General features: G+C 37.2%; 1 protein-coding gene across 1 annotated transcript in view; it reads right to left on the reverse strand.

The window, feature by feature from the left end:
• Positions 1-309: 309 nt before the first annotated feature.
• The window catches only part of LOC143270604 (vomeronasal type-2 receptor 26-like), a 40,573-nt gene continuing 19,452 nt past the window's right edge, over positions 310-21,430 (reverse strand). Inside the window, exons 5-6 of the mRNA XM_076561128.1 lie at positions 15,301-15,424; positions 310-3,263 (exon numbers count right to left, since the gene is read on the reverse strand). Of these exons, the coding sequence (XP_076417243.1) occupies positions 2,350-3,263; positions 15,301-15,424 (1,038 nt within the window). The 3' untranslated portion in view covers positions 310-2,349. The remainder of the gene's footprint in view (positions 3,264-15,300; positions 15,425-21,430) is intronic.

A 21,430-nucleotide genomic window follows, 5' to 3' on the forward strand; every position in this document is an offset into this window, starting at 1 on the left:
TAAGTTTCAATCTGGCAGATTCACCCAGTGATAACTCAGGGTGTTGAAATCTCCCACTATTAATGTGTGGGGCTTGACATGTGATTTAACCTTCAGTAATGTTTCTTTTGCATATGTGGGTGCTCTTGTGTTTGGGGCATAAATATTCAGAATTAAGACTTTATCTTGGTGGATTTTCCCTGTGATAAGTATGAAATGTCATTGCTGATCTCTTTCTATTGATTTTAGATTGATGTCTATTTTATTAAATATTAAGATAGCTACACCAGCTTGCTTCTTAAGTCAATTTTAGTGGACTTTCCCCAGCCTTTTAATCTGAGGTAGTGACTGTCTTTAAAGTTGAGGTATGTTTCTTGTATGCAACAGAAGGATTGATCCTGTTTTTGTATCCATTTTGTCAGCCTATGTCTTTTTATAGGTGAATTGAGACCATTGATATTAATGAATATTAATAACAGTGATTGTTAATTCCTGTTATTTTTGTTGGTAATTGTTGTATATTTCTCTTCTTTGGTGTTTGTTGGTGTGGAATTTTCTACTGCCTGTATTTTCATGGTTGTATCTAACTTCTTTAGGTTGGAGTTTTCCTTCTAGTGCTTTCTGTAGGGCTGGATATGTGGATAGGTATTGTTTAAAGCTGTTTTTATCATGGAATATTTTGTTTGCTTCATTTATAGTGATTGAGAGTTTTGCTGGATATAATAGTTTGGGTTGGCATCTATGGCCTTTTAGTTTCTGTATTAGTTCTGTCCAGGACCTTCTGGCTTTCAGAGTCTCCATTGAGAAGTCAGGTGTTATTCTGAAGGGTCTGCCTTTATATGTTATTTGGCCTTTTTCCTTTGCAGCTTTTAATATTATATCTTTATTCTATATGTTTAGTGGTTTGATTATTATGTGGCAAAGGATCTTTTTTTTTGGATCCAGTCTATTTGGTGTTCTATTAGCTTCTTGTACCTTCATAGGTATTTCCTGCTTTAAGTTGGGAAAGTTTTCTTCTATGACGTTGTTGAATATATTTTCTATGCCTTTGAGTTGGTATTCTTTTCCTTCTTCTATCCCTATTATTCTTACAGCTGGTCTTTTCATGGTGTCCAAGATTTCCTGGATGTTTTATGTTATGAGTTTTTTTACTTTAGTGTTTTCTTTGACTGATGAATCTGTTTCCTCTATTGTATCTTCAATGCCAGAGATTCTTTCTTCCATCTCTTGCATCTGTTAGTTATGCTTGCATCTGTAGTTCCTGTTTGTATACTCAATATTCCATTTCCAGCCTTCCCTCAGTTTTTGCCTTATTTATTGCTTTTCAGTTTCCAAATATTGGACTTTTTCATTCACCTATTTAATTGCTTTTTCTGGACTTTCTTTACGGGATTTACTGATTTATTCCAATTATTTGTTTGTCTTATCTTTGAGTTCTTTAAGGGCATTCTTCATTTCCTCTTTAAAGGCTTCTATCATCTTCTTAAAGTCATTTAAATGGCCTATTTCTTCTGTCTCTTCCGCTTTGGGATGTTCAGGTCTTACTGATGTAGCACTACTAGGTTCTGATGGTGCCATATTAGTCTTTATGGTGTTGACTGTATTTTTGTACTGGTGTCTACCCATCCCTTCCTCCATTCCATGAAAGTGCTGTCTTGTTTTAAGGGAGACTCTTTTGGTTCGATTGATTCTTTTGGTCTAATGGGAGCTCTTGGTCTAATCCAGGCTCTTGGTCAAATCTGTGCTGATGGATTTTGTGTTTCAGAGAGCAGAACTTAGTCCAATGGGCACGAGTAGGCTCTGTCTCAGGGAGGAGCTATTCCCAATGGGTGCAGAGTGGGACCTGTTTTCAATTCCCAATTGTGCAGGGTGGGCTTATGTTTCTGGTTTTCACTGGTATCACAGGGGCCTGTTTTCTTGGGAAGGAGGTGAGGGAATGGGCAGCTGGGTAGTCCCTGGGGCTCCAATGGCTTGGAGGAGAGGCACGGGGTGTTCCCTCCAGGGCATAGGAACTAGGGACCTGGTCTGCCGAGTCCAGAGATGTGGCCTTACATGTTCCAAATGGTTCAAGGTGGACTAGTGGCTCTGGTTTTCACTGGTGTTGCAGGGGGCTGTTCTCTTGGCTGTAATTGAATTTTGAATATGTCTATTGCCCATAAATTTATAGATAACAAGAATAGCTAAATAAAGTGAATTTTCAGCAGTAGCTTCTATTTGGAAATAGATTGTCTGTATGTGAAATACAGTGAGGGGCTCTTCTACTTTATTTAAATATATATTTCAGAAAATCTTACTGAAAAGTTAAGTAAGTTCAATTTTTACTATACTAAACTAAAGGATTTTATGAAAAAGACTCAATTCATTAACCAGTCAATTTTTTCTAGATTGTGTTTTGTTCTTAAAATATTTCAAAGTGTTTTCATCAGGTTTAACAAGAATAATGTAGCACTTTGGGATAAAGATGCATCCTAGCAGCCCTGCACTGGAAGTCAAGATGGAGAAGACCTCCACAGCCACCATGGCCTTGTCCTTGGTGCTGTGGTAGACAGGGAGGAAGGTGACCCAGACACTGCAGAATACCAGCATGCTGAATGTCAGGAACTTGGCTTCATTGAATGTGTCAGGCAGGTTCCTGGCCAGGAAAGCCAGAGTGAAGCTCCCTAGGGCCAGGATCCCCAAATATCCCAGCACACAGTAGAAAGCAGTAAGTGAGCCCTTGTTGCACAAAATGATGATGTAACTCTGTTCAGAGTGTGCATCTGCCTCAATATAGGGAGGTGAGGTTCCCAGCCAGACTCCAAGAAGAATAAGCTGGATCAGGACACAGATGGGGATAACAGAGTTATGGATGCCTGAGACAAGCAGCCTTCTCATTGTCCTTCCTGGTTTCAGGGCTCTAAAGGCCAGAATTACAGTTATAGTTTTGGCCAAAACAGTGGACAGAGCCAGAGTGAACACAAGTGCAAATGCAATTTGCTGCAATATGCAGGAGGCTGTGCTTGGGTGGCCAATGAAGAGAAAGGAACATAGAAAACAGAGGAGGAGGGAGATGAGCAGGATGAAGCTGAGCATCCGGTTATTGGCCTTAACAATGGGTGAGTCTTGGTATTTGAGAAAGATCCCCAAAACTACAGCTGTGCTGACAGAGAAGCACAGAGCTGTGCAGGAGAGAGCCGTGCCCAGAGAATCCTCAAAGGACAGGAATGTCACTGACTTCGGAAGGCAGTTGTTTCTTTCAGGGTTTGCATACTCTTGAAGTGGGCAAGGGATACACTCCTGCTGATCTACAGGAGGAAATGAATCAACATTTAAGCTTCTATAATTATTTACATTTTGTACTTCAGCCATGAAGAACACTGAGGTTGTGTGTAGCCTTGTTCATTCTGCCTTACTATCATGTCAAGAAGGACACTAACTCTTTAGACATCCCCTTCCTAATGTCTGTCATGAATACCTCATGGTACACCAGGTGCTGACAAGTTTATTCTTGTTTTTCTAGGGCAATGAAAATAAAATTGTAATCTACGTGTTCAATTGAAGTAAAACTGTCAAGTAATCCTTTAAAGAATTCTAAACTTAAGTCACACCAGCTTGATCCGTCTTCAGCTGCTCATGTGTGTAGTCAGAGAGATTTTTGTGTCCCCACCTGCTGGCAGTAGGGACAAATCTTTCTCAATCACATCCCTCAAGTAAACACACAGAGGCTTATATTAATTATAACTATATGGCCATTAACTCAGGCCTACCACTGACTAGCTCTTACACTTAAACTCAGCCCATTTTTGTTAATCGATATGTTGCCATGTGTTCTGTGGCTTCACCTGTGTGCTGTTACATGCTGCTCTCTGGACTGCAGGCTGGCCTCTGCTGACTTAGCCTTCCTCTTCCCAGAATTCTTCTTGTCAGTTTATCTTGCCTATACATCCTGCCTGGCTACTGGTCAATCATAATTTTATTTATCAATCAATCAGAGCAACACATTCACAGCATTCAGAAAGAGATTTCCCATCACAGATGCATGCCAAACCAGTCAGAAGAACAGTGATCCCCTGCTATACCAAAGGCCAACCTAACAGCCAGAAGAACAACTTCCAACTTGAACAGGGATTCCCAACTAGGCTAGAAAACTAAACTAAAGCCCAGGCCATTCTTTGTATTTTATTTCATTACATATAAGCCATTTTCAACCTCTAGACATGAGAAGCTTATATATAATCCCTTTGCCACAATTTGCATTGTGTATCTGAATATTAGGAGTAATAAAACATTCACATGCCCAAATATTATCAAAAATACCTATAATATCACAGATACAGACAATATATTCTCTCCAAATGTACCAGTCTGTTAGAAATGTTTGCCAATGAGTATTACCTAATGAAATTCAGGACACAGACTGTAAAATAACATTCCTTATCATCATAGAGTATTTTAAGCAGTTGAAAGAAGACACAAATGGTTTAATAAAACTAAAGAGAAATAACTCAAGGAAAATAAATGCCATAATGATGCCAGAGAAAACACAAACATAAACCTGAAGTAAATGATGAAGACAATGCAAGACTTGTACATGGAATTCAACAAAGAAATAGAAAGCATGATGAAGACTCAAGCTGAAATGAGGACAGGACTGAAAAAACACATAGGACAGCCAAAAACTCCAGGATAGGCTTCCATGTCAGAGGAAACAAGCAGAAAGAAGAAGTTAGGATCCAAGATAGAATAGAGGATAAAAATAATCAAGAAATATGAAAAATTGAAAAAAATGTGGGATGCTTTAAGAAAACTGAATCTTTACATTATTGGCATAGATGATGGAGAAGAATTCCAGGTCAATGACATAGACCAGTTTTTCAATAAGGTCAGTTTCATAGAAGAAGAGTTACTGAAACCATGGAAAGATATATCCAAAAATATAGAAGAAGCAGAGAGTACACCAATAGACAAGACCAGAAAAGAAAATCCCTACAGCATATTATTACTAAAACACTAACAAAGAAAAATATTTTAGAATAAATTTTAATTATCACTTAAAAGCATAATAAGAAGGTGTGCTGAAAGCTGCAAGAGGAAAACAAAAGACAAGACAAATATAAATGAAAATCCAAGAGAATAGAAGCTGATTTCTAAATGCAATCCATGAGAGCCAGAAAAGCCTAGAGCAAAGCATGTCAAGTCCTGAAAGGCTATATTGGCCAGCCTAGAGAAATGTACATAGCAAAAATAACTGCCAAACTGAAGGAAAAATAAAAACTTTCCAAGACATAAATGGCCTACAACATCATATCCACCAAACCAGAACTAAGGAAAATACACAAAGTTATATTTTAGACTGAAGAGAGCAATGAACACAGCAGAGATGGTGGAAAGAAATAAGAAGACATAATTATTACAACATAAAACAACACTGAGGACACAGAAAACAACAAATTTCAACATCAGAGTGACCACAAATAACACAAGTTTCTACAATATCTTAAAAATCAGTGGCCTCAATTCTTCATTTAAAAATGTGGACTAGCTGAATGGATCATAAAACAAAATCTATCTGCCTCTTCTCTTCAAGAAACATATCTTGATTTTAAAGATAAACACCACCTTAAAATAAAACGACAGACTAAATACTCCAGTTTCATCCATTCAGGAAGCAAGCATCATGCCAACATGACATCTGGTAAAGCAGATTTTAATTTAAAACTAATTAGAAAAAGTAAAACAGGAAACTACACTCTAATGAAGGAAAGATTTTTATCAAAAATACATTACAACTCTACACATGTATGCATACAATTCTGGGGCAGTTAATTTTATAAAAATTGTACTGCTGTGTTTAGTGACACCATAACAACAATCTACTAATAGTGTGTGAATTAAAAAGCCCTCTTTCTCCAACAAACAGGGCGTCTGGGAAAAAATAAAGAGAAATATATCAGAATTAAGTCACATCTAAAATCTCCTGGACTCAACAGATATCTACATAGTATCCCCCAGAAACTGCAAAGAAAATTTATTCTACTCTTTAACACATGGGAGCACTTCAAAAATAGACCAAATCATGGAAGACAAAACAGGTATTTACAAATTCAAAAATATTGAAATACCTGTCCTATCTTATCGCAACACAACAAAACTTAAGCTTGACAGCAAATATATCTGTAGTAAATACACAGACTGCTTGGAGATGAAACAACTCAGTACTTACTGACGAATGAGTCAAAGAAGAAATCAAGAAAGAAATAAAAAAATTCCTGGAACTAAATGAAAATGAAAACACAAACCAACAAAACTCCTGGGATGCATTGAAAGGTGTTTTACAAGGGAAATTTACAGCTCTAAGTGCCTACGTTAAAAGTATCAGATGGAACACAAGTAGATGGCTTAATGATGCAACTCAAAAATTGGAAAAACAAAAAATGCAAACACAAGCAAAAATAATGGCAAGAAATAATAAAATCTGTAGCATGAATATTAAAGAGTCTTATTAATAAAAACAAACCTGAGGCCAGTTATTGGGGTGAATGCTAGAAGATCATAGAAGCAGAACAAGCCACAGCTTCCTCACCTCGACAGTTCCTCAGCTGATCCTGTTTCCTCAGACAGGAAGCTTCTGTGTCCTCATTCCAATGGCTCTCAGCTGAAATGCTGCTAGAAGCCTAAAAGCTTAACCAGCCAAATGCTTCTAGTTTCTGGCCTTCGTGCCTTATATATATTTCTGTTTTCTACCATCACTCCCTGGGATTAAAGACTTGCTTTCTGGGATTAAAGGCGTAAGTCACCATGCTTGGCTGTATCCTTGAATACATGAATTTCTGCCTCTGGATTAAAGGCATGTGCTACCACTGCCTATCCTCTATGTTTATTATTGTAGATATTCTGTTTCTGACCCCAGATAAGCTTATTAGGGTGCACAATATTTCGGGGAACACAATACCACCACAAAAATCAGAGGAAAAATAAATGTAATAGAAACAAAGAAAACAATACAAAGAAGCAACCAACATAAGAACTGACTCTTGCCGGGCGGTGGTGGCGCACGCCTTTAATCCCAGCACTTGGGAGGCAGAGCCAGGCGGATCTCTGTGAGTTCGAGGCCAGCCTGGGCTACCAAGTGAGCTCCAGGAAAGGCGCAAAGCTACGCAGAGAAACCCTGTCTCAAAAAACCAAAAAAAAAAAAAAAAAAAAAAAAAGAACTGACTCTTTGAGGAGATAAATAAAGACAGACACTTGTTTCAAGTAGCCCAAAGAAAGAAATGGAGGACTCAGATTAAGAAATCAGAAATAACCAAAAAAAAGAAAGAAAGACAGACAGACAGAAAGAAAGAAAGACAGACAGACAGAAAGACAAACAGACAGAAAGAAAGAAAGAAAGAAAGAAAGAAAGAGAGAAAGAAAGAAAGAAAGAAAGAAAGAAAGAAAGAAAGAAAGAAAGAAAGAAAAATCAGAAATGACAGGGAAATATTACAACAAAAACCAAGAAGCATAATTGTAAAGGACTATTATAAAAAAAAAACAAAAGAAAATCTGTATTCCAGTATTCTTGAAAACCTATATGAAATGGATAAGTTTCGAGATTCGGTCAAACCATTAAAAAATCAAAATACCAAGTCAACAAGCTAAACAAACACATAATACACAGCAGTTTGAAACAACAATAAATTCCTTCCAGCTATAAAAATTTCCAGGTCCAGATGAACTCACAGCAGAATTCCACCAGACATTCAAAGAAGATATACAGTCAGACCTTCTTAAAATATTTAAAAAATATTTAAAAAATATTTAAAAAAGGATCATTTCCAAGCTCCCTTAGAAAGCCATTTTCATTCTAATACCAAAACTAGGGAATGTCCCAACAAAAACAAGAAAACCACATGTTATTATCCCTGAGAAACATAGACTCAATAAAATGGTTGCAAGTAGAATACAGACTCACATCAAAACTATTGTATACCATGACTAAGATAGTCTTATCATTGAAATGTAGGAATAGTTCAACATATTTAACTCAATAAATGCAAAATCCACATAAATGGATTATAGACAGAAGTCACATGAACATCTCAATAGTTGCAAAAAGGTGACAAAATTCAACTCCCTTTATCATAAATGTTCTAGACAACATACAGAAAGAGGGAACACACCTCAACACAATTAAAGCAATATATAAGAAACCCACAGGCAATATCATTCTCAATGGAGAAAATTTAAAACAATTCCACTGAATTAAGAAATCAGACAACTAATTCCACCACTCCCACTCCTTTTCAATATTTCAAAGTATTAGCTGGAGCAATAAGGCAAGATAAGTAAGTTAAAGGAATACAAATAGAGAAAGAAGTCAAACTATCCCTATTTGCAGATGATATGGTATTATACACTATAGATTCCCCCAAAATATACCACAAAAATTCTTGAAATGATTAACAAATACAACTATGTGGCAGGATACAGAATCATCTTGCACAAATCAATGTCCTTTTTTTTTTAAAGGATTTTGATTCTGAACAGGTTTGTATTGAACATTTTTAACAATCCCAAGTCTAAGGCTAGTCTGTTTTGAAAACCGATTCTAATACAATTTTTGTTCTTGCCAATCAGCTAGTTAGCTACCTCTCTGAATATACACCAATGACATCAGCTCTTAAAACAGTTCAAATCTGTAGTGTGGTTAAGTGACGTCAACTACCAGTGAGCAGAGTGAGTGGAGTGTCCACATCTGGAGAAGTACTTTGTTGAATATTCTAGGGTTATTATTCATCCCCAGCTTGCTCTGCTTCAGAGTTCACATTTGGCATTTTCCAGGAGAGAGTCTGGACCTCTGCCTTCCTAACTGAGCTGGGACGTCGGTAAGCGCCTTCTCTATTTAGCGTGCTCAAGACTAAATAAAACTAGACAGACATAAAAGGTTACATTCCTGATGCATCTCTCCAACATGGGAAATGTTCATATGTGAAGAACGCCCCCTACATATTTGTGCAAGTCAATGTCCTTTTTTATACACTAACAACAAACATAGAAAGGCGAGCATGGGCAGACTCCCATTCACAATTTTCCTAAAGAAAATATATTACTTAGGAATAAATCTGAGCAAGGAAGCAAAAGACTTTGACAGGAGAACATTAAACCCCTGAAAAAAAACATTAAACACAGTAGAAAATTAAAAGACATCCCATCCTGTAATCACTGATTGGTAGAATTAAGTATATGAAGATGAACATTCTACTGAAAGCTATTTAAATAAATTCAATGCAAACCCAATCAAAATCATGTTCTCATTTGTGCAGATAGAAAAAAATAACTATACCAAAATTCAACACACCAAGGAGACCAAAATAATACTGAATAAGAAATAACTATGACAGAAGGATTGCCATTTTGAATTTTATGATATATTACAGAGGCATAGTGTAAAAAAAAAAAAAAAAAAAAAAAAAAAAAAAAACTTGCCGCAAGCCATTCCCCTGTGGTGGATGGGTCCTGCAGAGGATGTAAGGAGTTGGCAGGAGAATGAAGTGAGCCAGGCCATGGTGGTCAGGAGAATCTTGCAGCCTGACTGACTAGCAGCCAGAGTGTTTCTTTATTTATTCAGAATTTAGTTAGCAGGGATACATTCATGATGTTCCAAAACATAGATCATATCATTTTTGTTTTTGACATATGTTTCACTTCCTTTTGCTCATCTTTTAGTCACCATTAATAAACTATGACAGAACAGAGTTATCATTTCCAGTCATTTCCCCTCAAGTTTTGACATCATTAATAGAGTTATCATTCTTACTCATAAATGCCATAACCCAATTTTTGCGAATCTAGAGGAATATGACCGCATGTGCTCAGGCTGGTTGTTTTGGTTGCTTCAAGGACATTAGACCAAAACAAAATGTTCAACCACCCTGGGCATTTTGTCATGTCCCAAGCAGTAGTCACAGTACCCAGGAAAAATCCTCAGGCTAAAGCTGCTGCACTTATTATTCAAATTCTGGCATAATACAATCAATGTTCACATTTATATCCTTATAGAATTCGTCTATATGTCTAATCCTGGCATTCTGTTATTCCTTGGTCATATGACATTATAGTGGCTCTACATGAGCTAACTTCTAAGAGAGGGAGGTCCTAACACCTCATACTTTTATCATCTTTCCACTCCACACTTTGCTCATCAATATATCTCTATGTAGGGCAGACTTGTGTGGTGGTATTGTGTTCTCCAAAATATTGTGTACCCTAATAAACTTATCTGGGGTCAGAGAACAGAAAAGCCACTAGATACTTAGGATAGGCAGTGGTAGCACACACCTTAATCCTAGCATTCCAGAGGCAGAAATCCATCTGTTAAAGGCCACATTAGAAACAGCCAGGCATGGTGACACATGTCTTTAATCCCAAGAAGCGAGCCTTTAATCCCAGGGAGTGATGGCAAAAACAGAATGATATATAAGCCTTGAAGACCAGAAACTCAAAACATTTGGCTGGTTAAGCTTTTAAGCTTTTAGTAGAAGTTCAGCAGAGATCCATTCTGGATGAGGACTGAGAAGCTTCCAGTCTGAGGAAACAGGATCAGCTGAGGAACTGTCGGGGTGAGGTAGCTGTGGCTTGTTCTGTTTCACTGATCTTCCAGTATTCACCCCAATAACTGGCCTCAGGTTTGATTTTATCAATAAGAACTTTTAAGACTCCTGCTACAGAGTTGTATGCCACATAAATGTCTGAGTGTACAGTGGGAAGAGACTTATAATCGGAACTCTGGCCAACTCCTCTAGCCCACCAGATCTTGTTGACCTTTTTGAATTTACTTTGTTTTGAATATCTTGTTCCAGTGTAAGTACAGAGACAGATGTTTCAAGAATGTCTCATAGCCTCATGAAGAGACCTCTGGCTTCTTCTTTATGTGTCACAACCTCCAAAGCATAAGGAAGACCTTCAAGTAGATAAGGATATCTCCCTCAAAGTCCCGGGTGGGGGAAGGATAGTATGTTCAGGAATTTCCTGGGTAAGCTTAGAAGCAGCATTCCTTGGAGTAGGCATAATTGATTCATATGGAATTTTCCATCAGTCCAACATCCCCAAATTGTACAAATATTAAAAGTACCCCAAGTATGTAACAGATGGAGATGAAAAACAAAGGTGGCATGGCAGCCATCATGTGGCTCAACTCTGCTGGATCTTTGTCAAGCAGCTGTGATGGCTTTATGACTTCTGCCATTACATTGAGATATGGCTGTGCCATAAACAACCACAAAATAATATGGCACTGACAGAAAAATATACCTGTAGATCAATACATAAATCCAAAACCCAAATTTGAGCACCTGTTAGTTTAGTCATTTAATGTTCAATAAAGACACTAAAAACAAGATTGAGAATTGAAAGCATCATGAAGACATGTTCTTTGAAAAACTGGAGTTCCACAAGTAGAAAAATGCAATTATGCCCATATCTAGCACTGTTGCAAATTGTAACTCCAAAGGATCAAAGACCTGAACCTGAAAACAGGAACACTGAAAGTGTTAGAAGAAAATATAGGCAAAACTCTCCATGATCCAGATTCAGGAAAAGACTTTCTGAATAGGACTCCATTTGACTAAGAATTAATGCTAACAACTGAAAATGTAGGACTTCATGAAGTAAAATGCCTCTTTACAGCCAAAGAAACAGTCAACTGAGTGGGGATAAAGCCTGCAGAATGGGAGAGAATCTTTGCCAGGTATATATCTGACAGTGGATTGATATCCAGAATATACAAAGAAGTGAAAAAAACAAAGTCTTAAAAAACAAATGACCTATTCTATAAGAAATGATCCTGGCATCTGAAGCATCTGAAAAGAGATTTTCAGTTGGAAATAAAATGGCTAGTTAATAATTCAAAAAAGTCTGCCATCCTTAGCAATTATGGAAACATAAATCAAAACAACTTTAGATTTCATGTTACCACTTGAAGAATATAAAGATCCACAGAACAACTGACAAATGCTTGAGTGACACAGAGGAAAAGGAAATCCTCATTCATTTATGGTGGGATTGTAACTGGGGCAGCCACTTTGGAAATCAGCATGGGGAAAGTAATTCTGCCATATGACCCAGCAGTACCACTCCTTGTCTTATGTCCCTTGGACTCCACATCCTGCTCTACAGGTATCTGCTCTGCATGTGCAATGCGGCTTTGTTTAAAGCAGTTAGGAAACAGAAAAACTTCTAAATACTCTAGAACTGACTAGTGGATAATAAAACTGTGATACACATAATCCATGGAAACCATTTGAGTATAAAGAAAAATGAAATAATAAACACTGTAGATATATGGGTGGAACTAGAAAAGATTATATTGAGTCAAAAAATCCTGACCCACCAAGACAAATGTCTCATGTTCTTTCTCATCTGAGGCTCCTATCTCCAAATCTTCAGATGTGAGTACATGTCCTGGAGAAACTGCAGAAGACAGGAAACTGAGCAGGACCACTGCAGGAGCTGGGGAATAACAGAATGGAATAGCAGAGAAGAGATGACCAAAAGGCTGACATGCAAAAGAGGGAGACTCTAATCATGGAGGTAAGAGAGAGATAAGTACAGGTGAGGGAGGGAAGAGACTGAAATAACAATAAGGATGTCCAGAATAAGTGATGTGATGAAAAAGGAAAAAAGGGATGAGGGAACTTTAGGGAAGAGGAAGGGAAGTAAATACAGAACAAGGAGAGAGGTGGTAAAATATCAGTAAGGATGTCTGAAAACCACAGAGTCTCATAATATTACTGTAACTAGAAAAACCCTACAATACCATTAATTCTCTTTATACTGATACATATAGCTTTAATAAACCTTTCTCCTCTGGGCTGATGCTCCTCTCTCCAAGAACAAGGCTATAAACACAAACCCAACACCAGACATGAGAAACTTCCTTTGGAGCTGTTGTCCAGGGTTGTTGAAGGGTTCCCCAAGCATACCGCCCATCACTGCTGCCTTGTTCATCCTGCAGAGTTGAAAAGTGAGTCCCTACTGATGACGACACCATGTACTTCAGAAACAGAGCCCAGAGACCCTTGAGGTGGAACTTATATGAATGGCCTTTCCCTGAGGACTGGTTTCACAGTACCAGAAGACATCATGCAAGCTTCCAAATGATGGAGACAAACAACAGTCCTAGCCTGCTATGTCCACTAAGAGCCATATCAATGACCAGCATAGCACAAACCCTAAGGGTGTGGTAGTGGCATGCATACCTTGACAGTATTCAACAGCTCTTTAAATAGGACTCAAGACCCACTCAACAATAAAGAAACCATTCCTATGCCTGAAACCTAAGTACGCAGTGATAGTGAAGTCATGATTATTACTAATTTACTAAACCAGCATGATCTGTAACAACAATCTCTAAATGTTTGCCCTGATTCCCACAGATAATTGTAGTCTCTACTCCCCAGCAAGAAAACTTCTCTTTACAACAGATGAGACCATTACGGACCGACCAATCAAATGCAGAGTTGTGGAGGGCACCTCCAGTGGATAAATCTCCAATACCATTCCCAAACCTAAGGCTCACAGAACATTTCAGATTAGGGTGTGGAAAGATTATAATAAATGAAAGTTCAGGGGTTTGTCTGTGAGATTGTGTCTCCTAGTAACATCATAAGCTAAACCCATACATCAGTCCTACCAACATGACCACCTAGATATGTGGAACTGACCAGAGACAACAGGGGCAGACATGACAAAGCATTCAGGAGAATGATCACAATGCCCCAACCCTACCCAAAGAACAGGATGCAACTACAAAATGTTGAGAGGGGGAGAAATGGTCTTCCCCAGGGAAGAGCACAGTTTGTCACTCAAAATAAAATGGTCAGCCCTAAAAACATATATTCAAGTAGTGTCATACAGAACAATCCAGTTATATTAGTAATTCATATGTATACATGTATCATTGTAATCCAATCAATGAAAAAAGGCTGTAATGTGAAAGAGAGTAGTAAGGTGTATATGACACATTTCACATCAAGGAAAATGAAAGAGAAATAACACAATTTCATTATACTTTCAAAATCAAAGGAAAAGGAAACAAAAAACAAATGCTTGATATAGCAATTGCTCTAAGAATCAGGGTAGGTATTAGTGTAATATATAATTCTGTAGAGAAAAGGGCTGACCATGCAAACCTGATAACCTGAATTTGAACTCATGTCAAAGTCAAGGAAGATGCCCCAGCTCCACAAAGGTGTCCTGTGTTCTCCATATGTCAGCTATGGCACATACATGCACGCACACATGCACACACACATAGCAAAATAATCAGAAAAGTTACTTTTAATAATCTTTTCTTTACCTGAAGACATCCACTAAGGAATTAGATATTTCCAGTTATCCTGCCCTTATGATGATAACAATCACAGAGCACTCTGCCAATAATTTCACCTATGGTAACATTAGCTTTCAGAAAACTAAATTCTATTTAATTAATCTCCCCGACTTTCATTTTGTTGTGATAATGTATTCCATTTGTTATACAGTTGCTTAGTGTTGGTTCTATTGAAGCCAGTACTTAAATAGTAGATTGTCATCATTATTAGAATTTCATATTCTACTTTCACCAATTTTTTAAGTTATCTTTCCTTATTTAAATTGTAATATAGTTACCTAATTACCTCTCTTCTCATTTTCCCTCTAATCTCTCTCCTGGACTCAACATAGTCTTATTTTCTGTTAAATTTATTCCTCTTTTTCATTAATTGTTGATTTGTGTGTGTGCATGAATGCATGTATTCCTAAATACCACCTGTTATGTCTGTATAATATTAGCTGTATATATGATCTCAGGGCTGACCATCATCCTAGACAAAGGTCAACAGCTGTACCTTCCTGTACAAAGACTTGTTTTTCATCCTATATTTAATATTCCAAATGACAATTCTAAATGTTGTAAACTTAATCCTTTATATGGTACATTTAGGAAACAGCCCCAGATGCAATTTTCCAGGACTTATTTTCAGGAAATAATCATTGGATTAATTTATTCAAGAAATGCACATGCATCCTGGACACTTGCATTCCTCATATTGCCTGGCAGTACATATCATGGATCACTGCAAGAGCTGAGATGAAACTACCAAGTAACGAAAGGCAGTTTGGGGAAGTGGGGATGCAGATGACACAATAACATGAAGACTGCTATCAAATGTTCACACATTGTGTGGCATCAGCAGTGATTATTAATGAATATGGGGATGAGTGGAAAAGATATGGAGAACCGTGCTGCATCACAACACCATGGTCATGTCTTAGTTTTCTCCTTCTACATTCACAAGCAGATTGAGGAAAGTATTAATTCTCTACCTGTCTGGTTGGAAATGTAATTCTCTGGACAAAGCATACAAGAAAAACAGCAGATTGGTCTTTCGTCTTCTAGAATTTTCCAGAAACCTGGACCACAGCTCTGTGTACATACAGATTGAGGAGTCTGAGGGCAACACAGAAAAAAAAATCATCATATTTTGTGCATCAGTCACAGCCTTAAAATATTTTTAAGCTAAACTACCTAAACTGCAAGCAGAATCTGAAAACTGTACATACTTATGAGGCACTGTGATTTCTCCATACGGTAGTGTAGAATGTAGAGTTGAAGTTATCACACTTCCCGATGCTGAAAGTTCAAAATTTCATTATGGTGTCCCAACTGTGACTAACTTCTCCTGGCTTTTGTGAAATGTGTAGGACATCTATATACTCTCTCCTGTGAGGCAGAAAGCCAGAAATCCTTCCTTGTATGAATTATGGAACAGCTGAGTTGTCAGACATAAACCCGGACACATTTCTCTATCCATTTCTACCTTTACCTTCCCAGCTTGTAGTCACAACCATTCAGTCTGATTCACATTTCCCATGAAAGAAGGTCTGGCCATTGGTGGATGGCCACAGCTTCTCCTGACACCATTATATGTTGATAGTCCATAGATGCTGAATTATGATCCATTACTGTGACTTTTATCCTTGACTCCCCATATTCAGAATAGTGCTATGTTTTTTCTTCCAAACATTAGTGACATCATCACTTAGAATTTTCATCGATTGCCTTCTTGGTTAATCACTTAATAACTATACTTCTGAGAGTCTACCAGTGCAGATTAGACTAAGAGGTGAGTCTACTCTCATAGCTGATCACCCCAGCCTCCAGGCTTTGGGCCCAAGGGCACATCCCTGTGCCCCCACACCACACATTGCAGTCCCAGTTTGAGGCCAGCAGGCAGGTCTCTTGCAGGCAGGTCAGACTACCACCATCCCTCACTGGACCCTGTAAGTAAAAGCCCCACCCCACCTCCTAAACCCACTTACCCTTTGAAACCACATCTGCTCCCTGAGACACAGAGTCCATCAGCACCAACCAAGAGCTCTGATTAGACCAAGAGTTCCCATTGGACCACGAGTATGTATTGAACTGAAAGGCTCCCTCAGACACAGACACCAACTGAACCAAGTAGAGAAAGAGATGAGTATAGACCAGTGCAAAAATAGAGTCAACAATATAAAGACCAATATGTCAACACCAGAACCTAGTGGTTCTACATCAGTAAGACCTGAACATCCCAATGCAAAAGAAGCAGAATAAAGTGACCTCTAAAATGTTTTTAAGAAGACGATAGAGGTCTTTAAAGAGGAAATGAAAAATTCCCTTAAAGAAATTGAGGAAAGATAAACAAAAAATTGGAAGACATCAATAAATCCCTTAAAGAAAACACAAAAAAGCAATTAAAGAGGTGAAGGAAACAGTTCAAGATTTGAAAACTGAAATGGAGGCAATAAAGAAGACACAAACTGAGGGAAGGCTGGAAATAGAAAATCTGAGTAAATGAACAGGAAACAAAGATGCAAGTATAAACAACAGAATGAAAGAGATGGAAGAGAGAATATCTGGCACTGAATATACGATAGAGGAAATAGATTCCTCAGTCAAAGGAAACATTAAGGCCAACAAAGTCATAACAAAAAATGTCCAGGAAATCTGGGACACCATGAAAAAAAACCAAACCTAAGAATAATAGGGACAGAAGAAGGAGAAGAATACCAACTCAAAGGCACAGAAAATATATTCAACATAATAATGAAAGAAAATTTTCCCCTCATAAAGAAGGAAATACCTATGAAGATACAAGAAGCCTATAGAACACCAAATAGATTAGACCCCTCCAAAAAGTCCCCTCAACACATAATAATTAAACCACTAAACATACAGAATGAAGAAAGAATATTAAGAGTAGCAAAGGAAAAAGGCCAAGTGACTTATAAAGGCAGACACATCAGAATAACACTCGACTTCTCAATGGAGACTTTGAAAGCCAGAAGGTACTGGGCAGATGTAATGCAGACACAAAGAGACCATAGATGCCAGCCTAGACTAGTATACCCAGCAAACTTTCAATCACCATAGATGGAGTGAACAAGGCATTTCAATACAAAACCAGATTTAAACATTACGTATCCATAAATCCAGCTCTACAGAAAGCACTAGTAGGAAAATTCCAACCTAAGGAAGTCAGTTTCTATTGTGTGGAACAATTTGAAGAGTATTGGAATTAGTTCTTCTTTGAAAATCTGGTAGAATTCTTCACTGGAGTCAACCCCACAACTGACAGAGGACTGATCTCCACAGTATATAAAGAACTAAAAAAAAAACTAGATATTAAAATACTGAACAATCCAATTAAAAGTGGGCTAAAGAGCTAAACAGAGAATTCATAAAAGAAGAATCTCAAATGGCTGAAAGACATTTAAAGAAATTCTCAACATCCTTAATCATCAGAGAAATGCAAATCAAAATGACTCTGAGATACCACCTTACACCTGTCAAAATGGCTATGATCAAAAACACTAATGACAATCAATGTTGGAGAGGATGTAGAGCAAAAGGAACACTCTTCCACTGTTGGTGGGAATGCAAACTTATACAACTACTGTGGAAATCAGTATGGCAGTTTATCAGAAAACTGGTACTCTAACTACCTCAAGACCCAGCCATATCACTGTTGGGTATATGCCCAAGGAATGCTCAATCATACCACAAACATACATGCTCAACTATGTTCATAGCAGCACTATTTGTAATAGCCAGAATCTTGAAACAACCTAGATGCCTGTCAACTGAAGAATGGATTAAGAAAATGTAGTACATATACACAATGGAGTACTACTCAGCAGAGAAAAACATGTCCAGGTAATTTGTACATCCTGGAAAATGTTTTTGATTTGATAAAAGAAATGGATAATTTTCTGAATAGATACCACATACCAAAGTTAAATCAAGATCAGACAAACAATTTAAATACACCTATAACCCCTAAGGATATAGAAACAGTCATTAAAAGTCTCCCAATCTGGCCAGGTGTGGTGGAACATGCCTTTAATATTCCTTGCACTTAGAAGGCAGAGGCAGGCAGAAAAATGACAGCATGAAATTTGCAGGCAAATGGATGGAACTAGAAATAATCATCCTGAGTGAGGTAACCCAAACCCAGAAGGACAAACATGGTATGTACTCATTCATAAGTGGATTCTAGATATAAAGCAAAGAACAATCAGACTGCAACCCACAGAACCATGGAGGCTATATAGCAGGGGGGACCTTAGAATGACTGTGGCTTATAATAAGTTATGTTTTTACTCAATTACTGAGCAAGTCTCAATGAAACATTTCACTATTAAGATAAGAATGTATACTGTATCAAGCTGATAATAGAAAAAAATAAATTTAAAAAAAGAAAAACTAATTTTAAAAAAGGAAGTCAGATACACCCATAAAAACACAGGCAATACATAACCCCGCAGCAGTAAATACCAAAGAAGAGAAAAACACACACACTTCCACCAAAAGATAACAAGAATTAACAATCACTGGTCATTAATATCCATCAATATCAATGGAAGTAATTTACCTATAAAGACACACAGGCTAAATGTAAAAGAAACATTACTAAAGTTTAAATCACATATCAAACCCCACACACTAGTATTGGGAGAGGGCAACACCCCACTCTCACCAATGGACAGGTCTGCCAGACAGAAACATAACAGAAAAATAAGGGAACTAAGATATATTATAACTCAAATGGACTTAATAGATCTCTATAGAACATTCCACTCTAACAACAAAGAATATACCTCCTTCTCAGCACCCCACGGAACCTTCTCTAAAACTGGAAACATACTTGGTCACAAAGCAAATCTCAACAGATACAAAACAATTGGAATAACCTCCTGCATTTTATCAGACTATCAGAATCTAACGTTAATCAATGAAAACGAATGTACAACATACCCAAACTTGTGGGACACTATGAAAGCAGTGCTAAGAGGAAAATTCATTGCACTAAATGCCCACATAAAGAAAATGGAGAAAGGTTATACTAGTGACTTAACAGCACACCTGAAAGCTCTAGAGCAAAAAGAAGCAAACTCACCAAGGAGGAATAGATGCCAGGAAATAATCAAATTGAGGGTTGAAATCTATAAAATAGAAACAAAGAAAACAATACAAGGAATCAATGAAAACAAAGAGTTGGTTCTTTGAGAAAATCAACAAGATAGATAAGCTCTTATCCAGACTAACCAAAAGGGAGAGACAGAACATCCAAATTTACAAAATCAAAAAGGAAAAGGGAGGCATAGCAACAGATAATGAGGAAATCCAGAGGATCATGATGACATACTTCAAAAACCTGTACTTGACAAAATTGGAAAATATAAAAGAAATGGATAATTTTCTGAATAGATACCACATATCAAAGTTAAATCAAGATCAGACAAACAATTTAAATACATTTATAACCCCTAAGGATATAGAAACAGTCATTAAAGGTCTCCCAATCTGGCCAGGTGTGGTGGAACATGCCTTTAATATTCCTTGCACTTGGAAGGCAGAGGCAGGCAGATATCTGTGAGTTATAGGCCAGCCTACACTAGAGAGCAAGTTCCAGGACAGGCTCCAAAACTACACAGAGAAATCCTGTCTAAAAAAGTCTACCAACAACAACAAAAAAAAAATCACAGTACCCAACAATGGTTTCAGCAGATAATTCTACCAGATTTTCAAAGAAGAGCTAATACCAATACTCTTCAAATTGTTCTACATAATAGAAACTGAAGGAACATTACCAAACTCCTTTTATGAGGTTACAGTTAGCCTAATACCCAAACCACACAAAGATGCAACAAAGAAAGAGAATTACAGGCCAATCTCCCTCATGAACATTGATGAAAAAAGTTCAATAAAATGTTGGCAAACTGAATCCAAGAACACATCAAAAAAGGTATCCACCAAGACCAAGTAGGCTTTATCCTATGGATGCAAGGATGGTTCAACATATAACAATCTGTCAATGTAATTCATCATATAAACAAACTGAAAGAAAAAAACATGATTATCCCATTAGATGTTAAAAAATTCTTCTACAAAATCTAACACCTATTCATGATAAAGGTACTGGAGAGATCAGAAATACAAGGAACATACCTAAACATAATAAAGGCAATTTACAGCATGTTCACAGTCAACATCAAATTAAATGGAGAGAAACACAAAGCAATTCCACTAAAATCAGGAATAAGACAAAGCTGTCCATTCTCTCCATATCTATTCAAGATAGTACTCAAAGTTCTAGCTATAGTAATGGGACAATAAAAGGAGATCAAGGGAATATAAATTTGAAAGAAGAAGTCAAACTTTTGCTACTTGAAGATGATATGATAGTATACATAAGTGACCCCAAAGATTCTACATCTGATAAACTCCTTCAGTAATGTGGCAAGATACAAGATTAACTCAAAGAAATCAGGAGCCCTCCTATATACAAATGATAAGTGGGCTGAGAAAAAATCAAATAACATCACCCTTTACAATAGCCATGGATAATATAAAATACCTTGAGGTAACTCTAACTGAGCAAGTGAAAGACCTATATGATAAGAAATTTAAATTTCTGAAAAAAGAAATTGAAGAAGACATCAGAAAATGGAAAGATCTACCATGCTCATGGATAGATAGGATTAACATAGTAAAAATGACAATCTTACCAAAAGCAATCTACACATTCAATGGAATACCCATCAAAATCTCAACACAATTCTTCACAGACTTGAAAGAACAATATTCAACATCATATGGAAAAACAAAAACCCAGGATAGCAAAAAGAATCCTTTCCAATAAAGCAACCCCTGGAGGCATCACCATCCCTGACCTCAAGCTTTACTATAGAGCTATAGTAAAAAAAAAAAGAAAGAAAGAAAAAAAAGAAAAAAGAAAAAAATCAGCTTGGTATTGGCATAAAAACTGACATGTAGACCAATGGAATCAAATTGAAGACCCCGACATTAACACACACATCTATGAACACCTGATTTTTGACAAAGAAATCAAAACTGTACAATGGAAAAAAGAAAGCATCTTCAACAAATGGTGCTGGCATAACTGGATGT

The sequence above is a fragment of the Peromyscus maniculatus genome, chromosome 23 (genome assembly GCF_049852395.1).
Source record: "Peromyscus maniculatus bairdii isolate BWxNUB_F1_BW_parent chromosome 23, HU_Pman_BW_mat_3.1, whole genome shotgun sequence".
Classification (NCBI taxonomy): domain Eukaryota; kingdom Metazoa; phylum Chordata; class Mammalia; order Rodentia; family Cricetidae; genus Peromyscus; species Peromyscus maniculatus.